This window comes from Balaenoptera musculus, chromosome 3 (genome assembly GCF_009873245.2).
Source record: "Balaenoptera musculus isolate JJ_BM4_2016_0621 chromosome 3, mBalMus1.pri.v3, whole genome shotgun sequence".
Classification (NCBI taxonomy): domain Eukaryota; kingdom Metazoa; phylum Chordata; class Mammalia; order Artiodactyla; family Balaenopteridae; genus Balaenoptera; species Balaenoptera musculus.
In genome coordinates, this window is record NC_045787.1 from 170,496,268 (window position 1) to 170,516,735 (window position 20,468).

At 57.7% G+C, this 20,468-nt stretch overlaps 1 protein-coding gene across 1 annotated transcript; it reads right to left on the bottom strand.

Annotated features, from left to right (window-relative positions):
• Positions 1 to 1,474: 1,474 nt before the first annotated feature.
• Positions 1,475 to 19,975, bottom strand: PWWP3A (PWWP domain containing 3A, DNA repair factor). Its single transcript, XM_036848284.1, has 14 exons — positions 19,829 to 19,975; positions 18,807 to 18,935; positions 18,148 to 18,233; positions 16,987 to 17,057; positions 14,671 to 15,402; positions 13,610 to 13,717; positions 11,849 to 11,919; positions 10,444 to 10,520; positions 9,913 to 9,973; positions 8,381 to 8,456; positions 7,993 to 8,043; positions 7,130 to 7,566; positions 5,861 to 5,949; positions 1,475 to 2,936 (listed from the first exon to the last, which is right to left on the bottom strand). The coding sequence occupies exons 2-14, from the start codon at positions 18,861 to 18,863 to the stop codon at positions 2,882 to 2,884; spliced, it is 1,971 nt and encodes a 656-aa protein (XP_036704179.1). The 5' UTR covers positions 18,864 to 18,935; positions 19,829 to 19,975; the 3' UTR covers positions 1,475 to 2,881.
• Between the last annotated feature and the right edge of the window lie 493 nt (positions 19,976 to 20,468).

The window sequence follows — 20,468 nt, forward strand, 5'->3', positions numbered from 1 at the left end:
AAGGGAGAGCCCTGAAACGGAGAAGCAGGTCTGATAGGGCAGGGAGTTAACAGAGGGTTCACCATAATTCCAGGAACAGTGAGGGTCAGTGAGGGGGTGAGGGGCAGATGGGTAGGTGGGGAGGAGGTGGGGGGGAGAGGAGGGGGAGCCAGGGCTGGAGGAGGTGGGGAGCAGGACCTGGAAGGGGTGGAGCACAGGCAGGAGGATGGGGGGAGCAGGGGCTGCGAGGGTAGCCGGGACGGGAAAGCCTGGCCGTAGAAGCCATGCGTTGGGGGGAGGGGCACTGACCACACTGCACAGACGTGCCTGTCTGATTTGAGATTCTGTGTGTGTGTGTGCATCCCTCGTCTTAATCAATTTCCTAGATAAATGATAGACTTAAAAGAGGTGCTGGGGTGGGATAGGGAGGGTGGGAGGGAGGGAGATGCAAGAGGGAAGAGATATGGGAACATATGTATATGTATAACTGATTCACTTTGTTATAAAGCAGAAACTAACACACCATTGTAAAGCAATTATACTCCAATAAAGATGTTTAAAAAAAAAAAAAAAAAAAAGAGGTGCTGAAGTGAACACAGGAAAACTCCCCCTTCCAGGAAGCGGTTTTGTTGATGCACTGCTCCTTGCACTGGGGGGTCTGATCGTCCCCTCATGCCACCTGGGCTGGAGCGAGAAAGGTACAGAGACTGTAGGACAAGCATCACAGGGTCTGGGGTCAGGGGTCTGGCTGAAAGAGGTTCCGGAAGGGTGGCTGTGAGTGGTGGGAGGTGACTGGGGCAGGGGTGGACGCCCGGGGAGGGGATGGGACACGGGGGGGGGGGGAGCAGGGTGGCCACGCAGAGGTGCAGGCTGCTGAGACGCCAGCTGGACGGAGCCCAGACAGCTGAGGGGGGACGCCGGGTGAGGGTGGGTGCAGGGAAGCTGGGGCTGTGGTGGACGGGGGTGCAGGAGGCCACGGGCCGGCCGGTGGGGGCCCCGGCTGCACCCCGTGTTGTGCTGGGTCTCTCTTCTTGATGCAGAAGCAGCCCAGTGCGCCGGCTTCCCGGGGGCCAGGGCCACCTCACAGCCCCTCCTGGAACATTCCTCACTTGGTCAGCTGGCTCTGCCTTCGTAACCACTACCCAGCACCAATTTGGGGCAACAACAGACGCCCACCCAGCACTGCCTGCCCCAGTGGCCCTGGGACAAAGTTTCAAGACGAACAAAAACATAATACAGTGGGAGTCAGGAGCTGAACACACCTGCTGGGGCGCAGGACTGGGATGGGGCTGGGTGCCGAGAGGCAGAAGCCTCTAGCACTTCTGGTCAGCACCCGGCACACCTGACAGACACCGGCTCTGCTCGGCTGATGTGGAAACCGCCTCCCCAGCCAGGCTGGGGAAGGAGCCTCCAGAAGCAGCCGTCGGGGACAGCGTGGCCGGCCCGAGTGCCCAAGGTGGGCTGCGCGTGGGGCCCAGGAAAGAACAGGCGGGGCTGCAAAACGGCATTTAATTCCAGTCTGAAGAGTTCAATTCCACAACCAGAGCTCAGAACACAGATATATAAAAATACTTCACAATAACGGAATATTCCACGTGGATGCCTCACCCACAAGAGCACCCTGTTCTCCATCCTGACCCACTTCAAGGAGGCTTGCTGTCTAGACCTTTCTAGAAGGGAGCGAGGCCGCGGTGGAGATGCTGGCGGGGCCGTCCTCCCAAGCCTGGCCCACACGGGATGCCCCTCCGACCGCCCTGGGGGGCAGCTCAGCGGGACCTCCAGGGCCGTGTCTGCACCTCTGCTTAGGTTTCAGCAAAACCAGCAGAGACACCACACACAGGTCCCCGCAGTGATCTCTGCACCTCCCTCCCGCGGGGACCCAGCCTCCCGTCAGGATCAGGGCCCGTGTCCCCGGCGCCCGCGAGAACCTCTCCCCAACCGTCCTCTGCAGCGGCCGCTCACTGGCCGGTGCCGGCTTCGGGGAGGACTGGCCGTGCTCAGACGCTGCGGCCCAGCCATCACGGTGGGGACTTGGCTGTTTCCTTCCACAGGCAGCCTCGCGTCAGCTTAGAATAAATGATCCACCGTGTGTGGCTTTAAACCAGAACAGAATTTCTGTGACCACATCAAGGACCGGGCCTTCACACAACTCTCTCCAAAGGTGGTGGGGGAGGGTCCTGAGCCTGGGACCCTCAGGCATCGGGGGACCCATCTGTGCTTCGGGCTTCCAGACAAAGGACTGGTTTCCACGGGCGCCGGGCTGCAACCCCACGGCCCAGGCCCAGGCTGTGCACACAATGACCTTGGCCGGGCCGGGCGGGCGCAGCAGCCCGGTGGGATCGTCACAGCTATCTGGGCAGCTGGCTGCGCGGTGACAAGGCCGGGCGGGGAAACCCACATGGGGGCCGTGCGGAAAGAGGCTGGAAAGACTGCCGGTCCGTCTGCTCTCCTGCATGAGTCCCAGAAGATGCTAGAGCACGGGAAAGCAGCGGGTCTCGGGTCCTGCCTCTTACAAACACGGGTTTGCCTCAAAAACATGTAACAGAGGCACAGCAAACTCAGGAGCCATCGTAAGAGGAGCCACACACAGGAGGGAAACAAACGGAAAAATACATTGATCTTGCGGGAGCCATACGTTCATATCAGAGTCTTTAAAGCTCCTGTTTAACGTTGGGTACAGTGCTTTTCAACATAAAACACAAACGTGCACCTCCTGTGAACCTACACGGTACAGTCACAGGTAATGACGTAAAGTTAAAAAAAAAAAAAAAAAGTCTCTGTCCTTTCAAACCCTTTCAGGAGCTGTACCTTCCACAAGAGCCAGGAAAACAGAGGCGGCAGCCGTCAGGGAGGCCGACGGCCCGCCTGTGCTCCAGAGTGCAGGGCCTTGCCTCCACCGGCCTCAGCTTCGCCGGCTCCTTTCTTCCAGGAGCTGCGTATCAAATATTTCTTTTTCCCTGCAAAACCAAAAGGAGATCACTTCGTTTTAGTCAGCAATTCTGTTTTAATAAACATAAACCCTCTCCCAAGGCAAGAGAAATCAAAGAAAAATAAACAAATGGGATCCTAACCAAACTTATAAGCTCTTGCACAGCAAAGGAAACCATCAACCTATGGACTGGGAGAAAATATTTACAAATGATATAACTGAAGAGGGCTTGATTTCCAAAATATACAAACAGCTCATACAACTCAATAACAAAAAAACAAACAACCCAATCGAAAAACAGGAAGAAGACCTAAATCCAAATTTCTCCAAAGACATACAGATGGCCAACAGGCACACGAAAAGATGCTCAACATCACTAATTATTAGAGAAATGCAAACCAAAACTACAATGAGGTATCACCTCACACTGGTCGGAATGGCCATCGTTATAAAGTCTACAAGTAACGGGACTTCCCTGGTAGCACAGTGGTTAAGATTCCATGCTCCCAGTGCAGGGGGTATCACCTGATCCCTGGTCAGGGAACTAGATCCCACATGCATACCACAACTAAGAGTTCACATGCCACAACTAAGACCCGGTGCAACCAAATCAATAAATATTAAAAAAAAAAAAAAAGTCTACAAATAACAAATGCTGGAGAGGATGTGGAGAAGAGGGAACCCTCCTCCTACACTGTTGGTGGGAATGTTAAGTTGGTGCATCCAGTATGGAAAACAGTACGAAGATGCCTCAAAAAAGTAAAAACAGAATTACCATATGATCCAGCAATCCCACTCCTGGAATATACCCAGGCAAAACTCTAATTCGAAAAGATAGGGACTTCCCTGGCGGTCCAGTGGTTAGGACTTCACCTTCCAATGCAGGGGGTGTGGGTTCCGTCCCTGGTCAGGGAGCTAAAATCCCACATGCGTCATGGCCAAAAAACCAAAACACAAAACAGAAGCAATATTGTAACAAATTTAATGAAGACTTTAAAAATGGTCCACATCAAAAAAATCTTGAAAAAAAAAATCTTAAAAAAAAAAAAACAGATACATGCACCCCAATGTGCATTGCAGCACTCTTCACAACAGCCAAGACATGGAAACAACCGAAATGTCCATCGATGAATAGATAAAGAAGATGTGGTACACATATACAATAGAATATTATTCAGCCATAAAAAAGAACTAAATAATGCCATTTGCATCAACACAGATGGACCTAGAGGTTATCATACTAAGTGAATTATTTGTAGTTTTTTTTGGCCATGCCACACGGCTTGCAGGATCTTAGTTCCCCAACCAGGGATGGAACCTGGCTGCGGCAGTGAGAGCACCAACTCCTAACCACTGGACCGCCAGGGAAGTCCCCACACTAAGTGAAGTAAATCAGGCAGAAAAAGACAAATACCATACAATGTCACTTATATGTGGAATCTAAAGTATGACACAAATGAACTTATTTACAAAACTGACACAGACTCACAGACATAAACAAACTTACGGTTGCCAAAGGGGAAGGGTGGGAAGGGATAAAGTGGGAGTTTGAGATTAATAGATGCACGCTGCTATATATAAAATAGATGAACATCAAGGATTTACTATATAGCACAGGGAACTATACTCCGTATCTTGTAACAAACTGTAGTGAAAAAAATCTAAAAGAAAGAACACAGACACACACACGTGTGTACATATAACTGAGTCACTCTGCTGTACACCTGAAAGTAACATAATATTGTAAATCAATTATACTTCAATTAAAAACAAACAAACAAAAAAAACCCCCATAAACAAAGAAGTGAGTGTTTCATGGGGACCGAGTTTCAGTTTGGGAAGATGAGAAAGTTCTGGAGATGATGGTAGGGATGGTTGCCTGACAGTGTGAATGTGCTCAATGCCACTGAGCTGTGTGCTTAAAATGGTTAAGATGGTGAATTTTACGTTATGGGTATTTCACCACAATGAAGAAAAATAAACTACAAAGAAAAAATGATGAAATATCAAATTGTCCTTTAAATGCCTATCTGTTAACAAAAAATTACATGATCAGTTAGTTGACTGGCTGCCCCTCTCAGGATCAACAAGGAATATGATCCTGAGGGGGACGACCCAAAGGTAAACGCAACACAGCAGCCTAAGAACCCCACGAGGAGACCCAAACCCCGCCGTGGTGCCGAGGCTCGATGGTTTGTGCACAAGAACCTAAACGCAACTACGGCGTGAAAAGAATCGGGAGGTGGACGCACTGGGACAGACCCACTGCCCGACTGACACCCGGCCCAAGGGACCGGGCTCAGCGCTCGGCGCTCAGACGGCGTCCCTGAGGCGGCAGGGCGCGGCCGGGGCACAGCCCACGGCCCTCCACAGGCATCCGGGGTGCCTGCGGCCGGCTGAGGCGGCGGGAAACTCAGGACGCCCTCCGACCGGCAGCCCGAGCAGGAGGGTGGTGCCGGCTGGAGATGGGACGCTCGGACCTCACTCTCCCGGGAGCACCGTCTCTTTAGCGGGTGTGCAGGGCAGCCGCTGAGGCTGGGGAGAGTCTGTACCATGAGACCCTAGTTGATTCTTCAGCCTGTCACCGCCACGCGGCCCCGCCTGCTCCCAGCAAGGCCTGGCAGCCCGCCCAGAGATGGGATTAGGGGCTCCAGACCGCCAGTCCAGGGCGCTAACCACACCAGCGTGAGAGGAACATCTTGATCACCGCATTCTTCCCGCCAGCCAGGGACGTCCGGGCAGCGGCTGCTGCTTAATCTCGCTGTTTCCTCAAATAGCCGTGGCATCGAGGCAACGGGGGAGAACGTCGGGGAGGCAAACATCAGCCCCATGAAGGACGTAGGGCACGGTGGGCCCAGCTCTGCCAGCTCGGACCAGGGCCCCTCAGCCCAGCCACCACAGCCGCCGGCGCGTGGAGACGAAGCCCTTCAGGACGCAGCGCGGCCTGCCTACCGGTAGCTGAGTGAAGGTCCTCGTATGTACTTCTCCTCGGCCGTCTTGTAGTCCACAGCGTCCACCGCGGAAATCGCGCAGATGATGGCCTGCAAGGGGGCAGCGCACGTCAGGCTCAGGCCGGGCCTGGCGGCTCGCACCGAGCTCGGAGGAGGCCGCGTGGGCGGGCGGTCCAGCCACGCCCCGGCCGCCAGAGCCCTCCCAGCTCACACTCGTGCAGTCTACGAAATCTCTGCTCCTGATGTTTCCAAATTAAATCTACAACGTTCTCTTTTGGATGAGATGAGAGTTCATGTCACCAAAAGCAGAGAAAGGCAGAACCTGGGGACTTCCCTAGCCGTCCAGTGGTTAGGACTCCATGCTTTCACTGCCAGGCCTGGGTTCAATCCCTGGTTGGGGAACTAATAAGATCCCACAAGCCGTGTGACGTGGCCATAAAAAAAGAAAAAAAAAGGAAAAAAACAAGAAAACACAAAGCAGTAATCTGAATACACAATAGATGCCTGATATCAAAAGATCACTGTTACTTTTTTGGAGTGAAATCATAGTATCGTAGCTATTTATTTTTAAAGAGTTCTTCTGGTTCAGAGCAGGGTCTCTCTCCCCTCGGCACGGCTGACACAGGGGCCGTCCTGGACCGTGGGGTGTGGAGCGGCGTCCTGGTCCCCACCCACAGGACGGCAGGAGCCCCCCACTCGTGACGACCACAGACAACCCCAGACGTCCCCCAGTGTCCCCAGGGGGAGGATCACCCTTTTTAGAGACACACATGAAAGTACGCACGGATAAAAAACAATCCAGAAGGAGGGGCTGGAAGTGCAAGTGGAGCAAGGCCGCACTATTCCAGCGGGTGACGGACATGTGAGGGTTCACGGCGCTACTTAATTTTTCTTAACATATTTGAAATTTCCACAACGATAAAGCTCAACACTTTAGAGCCTGGTGACATTTTCCCACACGTTCCATTCACAGCCAGCAGTGTCCTCCCTGAACTGAAGAAGGGCCGAGGGGCCGTGCACCAGCTCCTCGACCGCCCGCGCTCCAGCTGAAGCGCATTCGCAAAGCTGAAGCTCCCCTTCCCCTGGGCCAGGGACCACCCGAGGGGCCCAGGCCGCAGCGCCCAGCCCACAGCGCCTCGGGGAGACTCAGGCCCCCAGGCCCCAGGCCCTGCCCGTGGACGGCTCAGGCGGCACCGCCCCGGGAAGGCTTCTGGAGAACGACGCCCAGGCCCCAACACCCCGGGGTGCTGCGGGGCCCGCCGGCGCTCACCTCGGGCAGAAGCACATCCAGGACGAAGCGGATCCCGTCCCCGTGCCCGCGTGCCAGCAGCCTGCTGCCCGCCTCTTGGTACACCCCCTGCAGGTACTTCACCACCAGGTCCAGCTGCTCCTCGTCCTCCAGGTACGTCTCCACACAGGTCACGTACTGACCCGAGCTCAGGAACGTCTTCAACCACCTGGACGGCTTCCTGTTCTTCAGGATGGCCCGCAGGTGGCTCTCGGCGCCCCGGGCCTTCACGATGTACTCCACCAGCTTCTGGTTGGCCCGGTCCCGGGCGGCCCGCGAGCGGTCAGGGAGGACCTTCCTGCAGGCCGGCCTCCTGCCCCGCGGGCTCCCTGCCGAGGCCTCCTCGGGGCCCACCCCGCTCAGCGGGGGGAACCTGGTCCCCTGGACGTCCCGCTGGATGGACTTGCGGACGGGGGAGCCTGCGGAGGAAGCGCACCCCCGTGACTGGGCGCCCTCGGCGACCACGTGGGCTGCGCCGGGACGGTCCCCGAGGGCTCTCCCGCCGACAGGACCCCCGCCCCTCGCCCCAGCTCTGCCCTCCACCCTGCTTCAGCGGCACCCTGCAGATGCCAGCGACAGGAGGGCAGGGAGAGGGCCACGCTGATGCCCCGGCCCCAGGCAGGTGACCTGGGCACTGGCGGCAGGTGTGGGTGTGCAGCCGCCCTCCCAGCCCCACAGCAGAGGGAAGCGAGGGGACCCCGTGGACCCAGGCATGGCTGGACCGTAGGCCTCAGGCTTGGGGCGCGCTGCCCGCCGCACACACCCCTCCAGAGCTCAAAGAAGACTGCCACTCCTAACGGGCAAAAGAGCGGGTCCCACCTTAAAGGAGCTGCGGGCGGACTTACTTATATCAGCCGCGTAGTATTCCAGGAAAGAGCCAGCGAAGGAACCACAACCTGCACAGGGGCGGAAGGGAAGTCAGGTCACACACAGGACCGGACTCTGCCGGGTCGTCCAGCTGGTGTGCGCCCTGACCTCAAGCCCGAGGACCCCCCACGGCCGGACCTGGGACGGATGGAAACCAGCCCGGATTCAAAGGAAACCGTTCTGTTCAGACCCAGGATGAGCCTCCACCAGGCGCCTGCCTGTCCGCTGGGATGGGGAGAAGCCTGCTCGGGGCTGGGCCAGACAGCTATGGGGACCGGGCCACCCTCCACCCTCGGGGGCCCTCAGGGAAGGCCCCGCACTGCTGCCCCCCGTCACTTCGTGCAGGGGCGCCGGAGCCCCACGTACCAAGCCGGACCCTGTAGTCGGTGATGAGGGAGACGCACCAGCCGATGGCCTGGTCGAAGTCCTCCTTGGCCTCGTCCTGCAACAAGACCCAGACGGCGGGCGTCAGCCGGGAGCACCTCCGAGGCCCCGCGTCCTCAGTCCCCTCGTCCAGGAAGGGGCCTGCAGACGCCCCCGCACAGGGCTCCCTGCGAGGCATGTCTGGGGCCGGGGCTGCTCAGAAAACGGTCCCCTGTGAGCCGAGCCCTCGGGGCCGAGAGAGACACCACACACCCTGAGAGCAGGAAGGCGAAAACCCACCGCAGGGCAGCTGACGGGCCATCAGATGGACAAGACATGAGGCTGCAGGAGATGAACCCCGTGGGAGACACCTCTGGGCCCGTGGCCCTCAACTGTACACGGTCAGTGGGAAGAAGTGCTGCCCCGGTGGAGGGACCCCTGGCGTGTGATCCTCACAGCAACCCAAGGCCGTCACCCCCAGGGAGAACCCCTGAGCTGGGATGACCAGCGAGACCAGCCTGAGACCCACAGGTGTGTGATGGGAGGGGCGGGCAGCTCCAGAGGCGGAGGGCGCTTGGGCCGCGGCCAGGCTCGCTGACCAGCACCTGGGACAGCAGGGTGTCGCCGGCACATGCCCGAGCTCCCACGGCCCGTTTCCAGGGGACATGCCCAGGCATCCGGGTCTCGCAAAGCCTACACGCCATCTTCTTGAACCCAGGCATCCTTGCGATAAAACCCATTCCTCAGGTATTTGAGGCACACGAATCTCAAACTCGATTCCCCCCTCCCCTCTGCCCCCGCCCTCCGGTCCCAAGAGCCCAAGGCTGGGTCCAGCGTGGGTGCCGACCTTCCGAGCAGCGCCCGCACTTGAGGCCCGTGGCCTGCTGCCCTGAGAGAACAGCTGGTCGGCAGGAGATGCCCTGACAGCCCCACCGCATCCCACTCACCCGGGGAACCAGCTCAGATGCTGCTTCCCACACGGGAAGGCGTCACCCCAGGCAGAGCCCAGAACCCGCTGACCGGGGGCCAAGCAGACACCCGCGTCGGAGCGGGGCTCATGGGCCCCATTGCCCGACCCAGTCGCAGTCTGTGTTTTTGAAAGTTGGGACAACGAAGTGGTGGGTGTTTCAGAGTTAACAGACAGCACCCTGTGTGGACCAGCTCCTGGGGACTCATGGGCTGGGCCGGTCACAGGGCCACGGCGATGGTGCTCCCTGACGTACGTGGTGCTCAGGCTCACAGCCTCGGGGTCTACGGTGCTCTTCCCGGCGGCGGCTCAGATGCAACCGCAAGTTGTGGGCCTTGGCCCTGGGCTCTCCCACCTCCCCTCTGTGCAGGGCGCCCTGTCCTCCACGCCAAACCTGCTCAGTGGGGAACGGCCAGCAGCCGCCCCAGGGGCAGTGACCCCCAGCGGAGCAGCCGGGGCCAGGCGTCACTCCCACAACTACCGCTGTCTGAAGGGCCTCGTGGTGGAGGACACCGTTACCAGCCACCAAGCCAGCCCTTCAAAGCAGCGCAAACAACCATCCACGTACCAGAAGCGCCTGCTTTTCTTTACAATCAAAGTGCTTCAATCGCCGGAGAGACACCGTGATGCTGGAAGCAGAGAGAGCAGAGGTTCACGGGAGCCAGCCCCATCTCGCGACCTAAAAGCGCCCTTCCTCTGGGAAAGCGTGGGGCCTCTGCCAGCGCAGGCTCGTGGGTGGAGGAGGGAGCCCCTCGGAGCTGGGCCCAGGTGTGCCCATGCTTCCAGGCCGGCTCCGGGAAGATGGTGCTTCCGCCCCCAGTCGAGGACTGGGCGGAGGGGGGTGACTGGGCAGGGGGTTGCTCACAGCCCCTGCAGGGAGCCAACTCCGCTGCAGTTTGTGGGAAATGGGGGCCCAAGGAGTGTCCGGCGGGGCTGACTCTGGAAGCCGGCAAGCAGTCTGGAAAACCCAACCATCTGGCCGCATCCCTGAACACAGCCTTTGTGGGGACCCTCATCCGGGGCTCTGGACCCCACCCCGGCCCCGTTCGCCAGCCTCCACCCAGAAGTACTCAGCAAGAGCAGAGAACAGTGGGTTTACCCTCTGCCTTTGGGGTTCATGTTTCCTTCAATGAAAAGCACACTCGCTTTCTTATCTCTTCGCCTGACACTTTTGACCTGTTGGCAGATCCAAGAAAACCAGGTGTCAAGGACCCAGAAGGTCGTGGGTTTTCGACACTTTCCTGATGTCACCTCGTCAAGCATGTGACAAGGAACGCAGCCGGCTCGGGCTGACAGTCGACACCGGGAATCGCTCAGAAAGCGCCGCGTGGCCCTCAGTGCTGTTCCGACCGAGCAGAGCCGGGGCTCTACAACAAGAGGACTCACGGCCGCTGCCTTCAGCACTTCCGCCCGGCTCAGGGCGCGATCCTCCTCATTCTGGGGGACAGGCAAAGCGAGCTCGGGGAGGCCCGGCCGGGCCCAGCAGATGTCAGGCGGGAGGCGGCAGGCTGTGGACCCCAGAGGGGCCCCTCTCGGTGTCACCAGCGCCGTGGGTGAGGATGGAGCCCGCACGCCACGGGTATCTGCGCCGCTGGCACCCATGAACCAGCAGGGCCCCCGGGAACTGGGGAAAGCGGAGAGGCGGGGAGAAGGCTGCCAACCGCAGGAGGACACGGGAACCTCGGGAAGTGAGGGTCCCCGATAATTAGCCCCTCAAACCCTGCCACGGAGCTGCACGGCAACCCCGGTTCATCTGCATGTCTGCGCTCTATCTACAGATGCCGCACAGATTTCATTCTGTCCTTCCTGGGACGGTCAGTCACGTGCCAGGAGGCCGTGCTGACCTGGATGAGCTCAGACTCATCGTGACAACAAAAGCCGCTCCACTGTGGCAGCTATCTTTAGGATTTACACACCACTGCCTCTTCCTAAAAGTTAAAGAACTACAGCTAGAACCATCAGAACCCTGCCCCTGCCAGAAGAGGACAAAGGGGGGGAAATTAAGGTGGAAATGGCAGGGGCGAGGGCAACCGGGTGGTGCCCCTGCCTCACAAATTCTCCAACTGACCATGGGCACCGTCCAAGCAGGCGGAGGAGGCACAGCCAGGACGTCAGCCACACTTAAGGGCGTCCGCTGCACTGGGGGCGCGGCCAGGACCTCAAACACCTGCTGTGCAACGAATGCCCACCCTAATCTGCACACTAAAAAGCTGAAATGTAGAATATTTTAAATGAGCAAACCATGGGCGTTTTTTGGAGGCGGGCTTTCTAAGCCTGCTTGATAAAAACCTGACCTATAAGCCTCACAATCCTTTGTGCCAGAAGGTTGAGACCCCCTTTCCTTAGGTAAACGCGTCCACGTCGATGCTCACGGACCCAGCGTTTCCCCAGTAACACCAGAACAGTGGACCACCTCCCCGGGTCCTGGCGTCAAGAATGGAGGACGCTGGACCTCAGGCTCGGGGGACCTACTGAGCGAGCAGGGGGTGGAGGAGAATTCTTACCACTGCGGGCCAGAAGGGGTATTTTTGGTATTTAAGCCAGACTAGCATTCCTACTTCAAACGAACGTGGTTCTAGAATTGAAAGAAAGAAAGGAAAACAAAAAGAGACAAGTTAGATCCATAACAGGCACCAAAAGCAGCTGTTGGAGAAAACGCAAACACGGAGACATTGTTTAAGCCCAGTGTTGACATAGTTCCCCTAACAGACCCGAGAGTCTGAGGGGCAGGTTTGTAAGTCCTGCCCCTGGAACCCAAATGCCGACCACAAGCGCGGCCAGGGTGACAGCTGGTTTCCTAGCAGTGACCGTGCGCCGTGCTCGTGGGGACGGGGGCAGGCGGGGGCTCGGTGCCACCTCTGCAACTGCTCTGTAAGCCTCAGGTTACTCCAGAATAAAGCACTTTTTAAAGAGCATGGCACATAAACAGAAAGGAGACCACAGCACACAATGAAGACCCCATACGGGGACTGAATTTCTGAGAAGCTCATCTGTCTGGGAAACTGGGGGATTTAAAGTGTTAAAAAAAAGAGAACTATTCAAACAATCGTAAGATAACTGCAAGTAACTTCTCAACAAAATTTAACTGCATCCTCAACCAAAAAAGTTCCAGAATGTGTAAATAACTCAAACATTCAAAAACCGGCCACACTGCGGTGCCTGACAGGAGGAAGGGCTGTGAGAGAAAGGGGACCTGGGGGACAGGGAGCCGCCTGGGGCACACGCGGAGCGCTGGTCACCCGCGAGAGGAGCGTCGTGGCCCCCAGGACGACGGGTCACGGGTGCAGACAGCCAACCCGGGCCGGCCGGCCAAAACACCAGCAAACCAAAACCAAATGGAAGACAAAACCGGGAGAAAAGAGCCAACACCCGGGTTTCTGGGGCTGTAACTGACCCCCGTGTGGCGACAGGGACGGAAACGCCCTCTGCAAGAAGGCACGGCGGCCCCCCTGCGCCCAGCGAGCCCGCGGGGAGCTGACCCCAGTGACTCCCCAGGAGCCCAGGCACTGCAGCCCAGGCGGAAGCATCCAGACACCATAGTAACCAGCCGCCACCAGGAACAATCGGCAGAGCCCGCGGGAAACGCCCGAGACTCGCTTACACAGAAAGGGCAGGGAGCCTGCTGCGTGGGGACGACGGGGGACGGGGGGGCGGGGGGGCTCCAGGCCAGCCCCCCGGCCGTGCAGAAGCCCCCAGGCCTCCCGTGCTGCTCGCGCTGCAGCCTGTGAACGCGTAAGTGTTTCACAATAAAAAGGTCCAAAACCCAAACCAAAACCACCCCCAGACCACGTTAAGACTAACGGTTAACGGCCGAGTCTAATACTGAAACCGGTCCGCGATTATTCAGTTGAAAGCAAACTAGCTCTCCGTTCCTGGCCGGTTCTGACCTTTGGGCCTGTGTCTGACCCCCTTCCGGGGAGGACAGGGGCAGCTGACCTGTGCCCGGGGGCGGGGACGCCGAGCCCCTGCTGCTCGGGACGCCGTCCGGGAAGGCTGCGAGGCAGCGCCAGGCCGCGCCCGAGCGGTGGCGACAGAGCCCGTCTATTCCCTCGGCTGTCCTCCTCCGTCCCCTCTGAGGGGACAGCAGGGAGGCTGGGCTGTCGCGCCCCAGGGAGCCCCCCTCACGTGGTTGTCCTGGACAGCAGACCCCGGACTCCCTCTCCGTAAGCCCTCGGCTCAGGACGAAACCCAGGCAGCGCAGCGAGAGACCTTCCCCGGACGTCGGGCGCCGCAGGCCTCCCCCTAGGAAGGCGCCACTCGCTTACCGTGGTACAGGAGGATTCTCGGGGGCTCCTCGTCCTCCTCCTCCTCGTCTTCTGCCAGGAGAGCGTTCACGGCGTTCAACTCCACTGACTCTTCAGAAGGTGGACGGGCTGCCAACAAGGGTAGATCAGACTTCCCCCGTCACGGTCCTAGGGACTCACCCCAGGAACATCTCCTGATACGTGGGCATCGGCGCAGAGAGCAAAGCTGCCGCGACGCAGACTTCCCCGCGGCCTCGCTCAGGCCGGGCACGTCGGTTAAAGCACGTTCAACAGAATAAGAGAGAAAGGAGGGCAGGGGAGACCGCGAGCGCAAGCAGGGAAGGTGGAGGAACTGGGCAAGGGGTCCTTGCGTGCGGCTTGTCCCTTCACGCAGGCGCCCTCGGACATGCGGGGAGGGGGCGGCCCTGGGGCCAGGCCCCTTGGGAAACCATCCCCGCGCCTCCGGCGCCAGGGAGAGGGCCCCTTTCAGGGGCCGAAGAAAGGCAGAAACCCAGGAGTGACTGCGGGGCAGGCAGAGCGCAAGGTACCAGTCGTGCAGAAATGGATTTCCAAATTAGCATTTCAAAACTAAGTGGGATGCTACAACGTCCAAACGGACGGAATCATAGCGCCTGGCTGCAGCCACACAGAAATACATGACACGGGAATCCTTAAAAAGTCAGGAGCCTTTTAAGTGAGTTAATCACTTCTGAGATTCCTGCCAATTTAACGGGAGTGCATCATGGCTTCTGCGACGGGAAGAAGAAAGGAATTAATCCTCGGGGAGCAGATGCAGCGTTATCACAGCCACATGCTTCCGCCCTGCGCCCCTCCACTCCCTCCCTCCGCTTCAAAACAAAAATAAAAACACACAAGTATTTGGGAGCAGTTGAGGTAATTATAGCCCAGTGGGAGAGACAGACGAAAAGGACTTAGGACATCTCTGCTCGGGATCTATCTTGGTAACAGTCTCATTCAGAATCTAGTTAACAATACATGGGTGCCTGGCTCCGGATGGGCCACGGGAGAAGCAGACGCCGCCCCCTCCCCGGCACACGACTCGTCTTCTCCGGGGCTTTTACCTCCCTCCAGGAGCCGGGCGTCTCTGGTCTCCTCTGCGGGGCCGAGCTGAGTGGGGCTGCGCGGAGCCATGCGGGGCCCCGGCCTCTGGCCGCCGTCCGGGCACAGGTGCTGGGCAGGGTGGCCACGGGCACTGGGGCCGCCCGGAGGACCTTCGGCCCCGCCTCCGGGAGGCGAGCGCAGGGCTGCCGGGCTGGCCCCCGTCTCACTCTCTTCCTCCCCGGCTCCCTCTGAGGACGGAGGCGCTTCCTGACCCCACCTGGGCCCCCGTGCCAGGTTCCTCTCCCATTTACTCAGGGTCGTTGTCCAGTTCACCGTCCGGTTTGCCTGGTGTTTTCTGGATCCCCGTCCGTCCTGAGCACCACTGCCGGCCAAGGAGACGGCTGGGGCGCGCAGGCCTCCGCTTCTCCCGAGCCCCTTCTTGTGGTCCACTCTGCACCCGGGGTCCTCCTCGCGAGCGGGCGGGCCGGACAGCCTCTGGGGCGCACGTTCCCTCCTCGTGTGCCCAGGACTGCCCGACGCGTCTTCGTGGAGCAAAGGCGAAGGGCTGGGGTCGCAGAGCGAGGAGGCCGGTTCCGTGGGCTTCGCTCTCAGAGACCGAGTGGTCCTCTCTTCCCCGGAAGAGCTTTCTTGACACGGACGGGTTCTCTCATTCAAAACATCCAGAGCCACGCGGAGCGACCGCCTGTAGGCCAGCTCCTCCAGGGGCGCGGCAGCAACCTCGTTCTGCAAGGCTGAAGGACAGAAAAGGAACAAAGCCTGGTGATGGGCAGACAGCCGGCACCGGCACCCGAGCGGTGCTCCACCGGCTGGGGCGTCTCACTGGGACCGCTGGTCTCGGCACCTGAAGGGAGGCTGACGCTTCTCACCTACATCTTCCCAAAGGAGGGACCCGGACGACAAAAAAAACAGTTCAGGGCTGCAAGGCTTCCCTTTCCCAAAAGCAAACTGACTGACCCTCCCCTGATTGGGTTACAAAGATACATTTCTCCAGGTTACAAAACAATGCCGCCTGGCAAAACGTATTCAGATGTTTCTCCAATCCTCTCTCAGCCTCACAGTTTCAAATTCAATCAGGGTCAGCAGAAACCCACACCAACTAAATAAAGAACTCTGCGGGCAGTGTACTCTGGGGTGGGGGTGACAAACCGACGACTAAGAGGCTCCTCGTGGGCCGGTAAATCGCCCACACTTCTCTGCAAGGGCATTTCCAAGCCAGCAAGTGGCACCAGGGGCCTGGAAACTTCAGCCTGACCTCCCCGCTGCAACAGCTTTCCTCGTTCACGCCGACGCGCAGGTGCCGTGCTCTTATCTGAACGAGGGGACGGAGGCGACGCCACAGCTCAGCAGGCATAAATGATGCCTCCATCAACACAGCGTTTACCCGTCTAACGGAAAAGGCGCCCACAAGCAAGCGGCCCCCCAACACGGGCTGCACGAACAGTCACGGCGTCCGAGAGGTGCTGGTCGCCGCCGCCCGAGGCGGGCATCATGCTCTGAACGAGAGCGGTTTCCCCAGAGACGCAGGAAAATGGACCCTACGTCACAGTTACCGCTGGAAGATACCCTGGGCAACCTTTACACAGGACAGAAAGCTCTCTGCACGTGAAGTAAGCACTCCCAGTCTGAGCAGGGAGAACGCTTCCGCGTCTGGGCCTGTGGAAGGGCGCGCCTAGGCCGGCGCCCGATCGGTCTCCTAGGGGGTGTGTGCACCGTGGGCAGAGCTGGGCCGGGCTCAGGCCAAGTCTGTCTGACCTACGACGAGACACAAGGAGGCCGGAGTCTGGGCTCCACTTCCAGCCCGCCTCGCACCGCCCCCGCCCCGACAGCCCGCAGACAGCGACACCCTGGCAGCAAGGCTGGTGCCGGTCACACCCTTTTTACTCCCCTGGGCTCAGCGATAGAATTTAAATACACATCCAACTGCTTCTCAGACCTTGGGCGGAGGCCAGACCAGCAACAGAACCACCTCAGTCTTGCTACGCGATAAGCAAAACACATAAAAAGAGGAAAAGCCTCTCCCCCTTTCTTCAGGGAGGTGCGCCCCTTCTGCATGGCCTGCAGGGCCGCGGATGTGGCCTGTGGACCCTGATGCCACCACTGGCCATCCTAGGAGTCAAGAACAGGACGGGCTCGAGGGGCAAATTCTAGAAAGGGTGAACAAAGCAGACCCATCTCCTTCAGCTCAGGGAAATCACGTTCCCTTGTATGAAGGGGAAAACCCTGAACAGGGTCGCTTTGCAGACCTGAGTCTCCATCTTCTCCCAAACTGCCTCTTACTTTATTAAAACCTCAGTTACTCAAAAACATGGTCTTACCTAACGAGGAAGCAATGCCTTCAATGTGAGACTTCTTCAGGATCTGGGCTCCCGTGCTTTTCACCTTAATTCTGCAGGGACAGGAACGGCCGTTATACGCCACCAGCCATGCCACCAAGACGTTTCAAACATGTTTTGCTTTAGACGACAAAAGAATTAGATTCATTTTCTTCCTTTGCACCCTTCCACTCAAACAAAAAGTCATGGCCAACTGGGAATTCATGCACCTGAGGTGAGAGGCAGCAAGGACCCTGGTGAATGTTTTTGGTTTTGTTTTTTCCTTTCCCCTTTTAAGACAGAAAAGGTTGGCTGGATTTAAGAGCAAAAATGAATTCAAATTGTGGCTTTTATGTGCCAAATCCCACTTTCAACTGCACAAATAACTCCTTTGTTAGATTTTCAGAGTAGAGGATAATGTCACTAAAAGCTGTTTACGGCCCAGCAGGTGTGTTTTAGTTTAAAAGGATGCGCTTTCCTTTCAAACTCGAGTATTCAATTACCTTCCCAGCCTCGGGGAAAGTGTGAGCTGTGGACTAAGCAGGCTTAGGAGCGGCTCTGAAGAAAGAGGGATGGGGACGCGGGGACGTGGGGAGGCGGGAGCAGGAGCTGACTTGGTTTCATTCTCTATTTAGAATTGGGAATTCTCCCGTCAGACACACATGACCTGGGCATTTTAATCATTCCCGGTCATCTACGTCCTTCCACCACGGACGGACGATCAAGAACACAACATAACGTGCTTCCCCACACCCGTGCGTTTGCCTTCTGAATGCTAAACGACAGTTTATCAGAGGCACAGGCTCAAACATCAAATATCCCAAAACTCAGGGGGCTGTCACACAAGTTTCTGAAAAAAAGACACACAAATACATCTGTGGGAAGGAAACAGCCCTACTTGAACCCCAATGAGCGTTTACCTCGCGTTTAATTTAAATTCGTTCCATTTTTGTACTGATCTCTCTGGACATCAGTACCTCGTATACATCTTCAATTTCCAAACTTACGTGAAATAAAATCAGTTGTTTTCCGCTTTGGGTTATTTTGATCCCATTTATAACTAAAAAGATAAGAAGCCCTTAAGAGTGCTCTTCACTTTTTTGGGGAGGGAATGGTAGTATCAGAAATCTCATATGGAAAAAAGATAATATCACAACACTTAACTTTTTGTCTAGGGAAAGTATCTGAACGTCTAGAAAAAATCCCTTTTTTCTCTTATTTTTGGCTGACTTCTCAGTTTTGGCCAAGACCTACATTAGGAAAAAAAAAGAAGAAAGAAAAAAAAACCTTGTTACTTAGACACAACAAACAGCTAACACAATGTAAGAGGCTGTGGCGACCCATAAATACAAATGCAACAGATGATTCTTAAAGGAGCAAAGGACTCCAGAGGCGGGGAAACTGAGGCACAAGGTGCAGCAGCAGACCCAGACCAGAACCAGGGTTTTATCTGGCCCTCTTCCCACAACGCTGCTGGGAAGTCTCCCCGAGATACTCCCGTTATTTACTATCAGGGCTCCCGGCCAGCTATTTCCTTGAGTTACAGCCTTACATGCCTTTTTATAGCTGACTCTGTTAAATTTTTTTTTTTCCCTAGTGTGAGGAAAAAAAAAAGACACTTCCGGAAGCATAACCTTGTAAGCACTCGACCAAAACCCCATTAGACGGGGAAGGAGGGAGAATCGGTGCCAACGGAGAGGAGCGCCAACTGTTCAGACTCAATTATTTCGCTGAAGCAACTCCTAGATATCTCCTGATAAAGATTTTACTTGTCACCCGAAAGTCATTTCAAATTCCTGAAATTACAGAAGAATAGCTGTCACCTTTGCAGGCCATAATCGCCTTTTCCATCTGCAGAGGACATACTTGGCATCCGTCATGATTTAGACTCATGTGGTAAGCAGTAATGATTTGGCACAAACAAAGTACTTGAAGGTCTGACGCGATGTGCCCTGCAACAAAATTTGCACGGTGGTTTATAACATCGTTTGCTTCCCATTTCAACGCAGACACAACCCTCAAGGGCAAAGGTTAGTGGGGCTGATCCTCAAGGAGATGGTTCAATTCCATCATCCTGCACTGAGTTGGCTCAATGCCAAAAAGAAGTGACTGGCCTCAGTGCCTAGGGAGGCGCCTGGATGATTTTCATAAATAAAATACAGCCAAAGTCCCTCCCAAAGGTCCCGTCTAGATTATTTTTAAAAGGCTCCTGAATAAATCAGCCTGCCTCCAACGTCGGCAGGAGAGGCGTTGTAAACATTCAAAGCTTAAAAACAATCAAAGCTTACAACCCTCCCATGTTTGGGGAGTTAACAGTTGACCACAGCGCAAAAAAATAAAATCAGAGGAACACGACTGCTCTTTTGGCTGCCGTGTCCCTGAAAGGACTGGACAGCTGCAGACCGTTGATTACATCAATGGGGAAGGCTGGTCTGGCGGTGACAGTAAAGAAAAAAGGACGTGTGGGGGGGGGTTCGTTTGTGCAAAGAGGGGTTCACCCCGGCAGGAGAGGGTGGGTCCAGTTAGCAGAAGATGGGGGCTTCAGAGGGCAGAGGTGGGGCTTCAGGCAGCAGAGATAGGGGTTCAGGCAGCAAACGAGGGGCTTCAGGGAGCAGAGGTAGGGGTTCGGGGAGCAGAGATGGGGGTTCAGGATGCAGAAGTGGGGTCCAGGGAGAAAAGGGGTTCAGAGAGCAAAGGGGTTCAATGAACAGAGACGGGGGCTCCCGCGGCAGGGCGGGTTACCGCCCTGGGGAGCCTCTTTCGGGGTTCACCCCTCCCCCAGGCCCGGCCGCGCCGCCTCAGCCCCCGCACGGCCGACCCGAGGGGCGCAGCCCGCCGGGCTCACCGGGCGCCCCGCCTCCCCAGCACGGCGTCCCCGAGCCCAGCGCGGAGGGCGAGGTGGCCGCGGCGGTCCAACAGCGGTTGCACCCGCGCCGCCCCAGGCGCAGCCGTCCGCGCCCGCGCTCACCACCTCCGCCGCCACCGCCGCCACCGCCGCCGCCGCCGCCGCCGCCGCTCCCGCGGGCCGGGGGCGGGGCCAGCCTGGCGGCTGTGCCAAGCCCCGCCCCCGCCTCCGACCAATGGGGAGCCCGCGTTCGCGCCACGGCCCCGCCCCTTCCGCCCGGCTGCTCGCAGAGTGACAGGCGAGCGCGCGCTAGGCTGACTGAAGGGCGAGGGCGGGCGTGCGGGCTCGAGGTGGGCGGCGACGGCGGCGACCTCCATCTTCCGGCCCGGGCGCCCGCCGCCTCCTTACTGCGCCTGTCAGGCCCGCGCGGCCCTCGAGGCCCCTCCCCGCCGAGGCCCTGAGGAAAGCCTCGAGAGCCTTCCAGAACCTTCCACGGCCTGAGGCGCCAGAGGTGAGGCGTCGCGGCGGTTCCGACCCGCGCCCACCAGAGGGGTGGTCGTGCGTTTCGCACATGACCCACTTGTGTGGGCGATGACCCAGGAAGCAGGTACCCTGCCGACCCCGCGCCGGCCACGTCAGT

Bases quoted from the DNA above. Each gene is read 5' to 3' on its own strand.
- PWWP3A (XM_036848284.1), bottom strand. From the start codon at position 18,863: ATGACGGATGCCAAGTATGTCCTCTGCAGATGGAAAAGGCGATTATGG. The intron at 17,058-18,147 runs GTTAAGTGTTGT...CTGTCCCTGCAG, and splicing joins ATACTTTCCCTAGACAAAAA to AATTAAGGTGAAAAGCACGG. The intron at 5,950-7,129 runs GTGAGCGCCGGC...GCCCCCTTGCAG, and splicing joins TGGATGTGCTTCTGCCCGAG to GCCATCATCTGCGCGATTTC.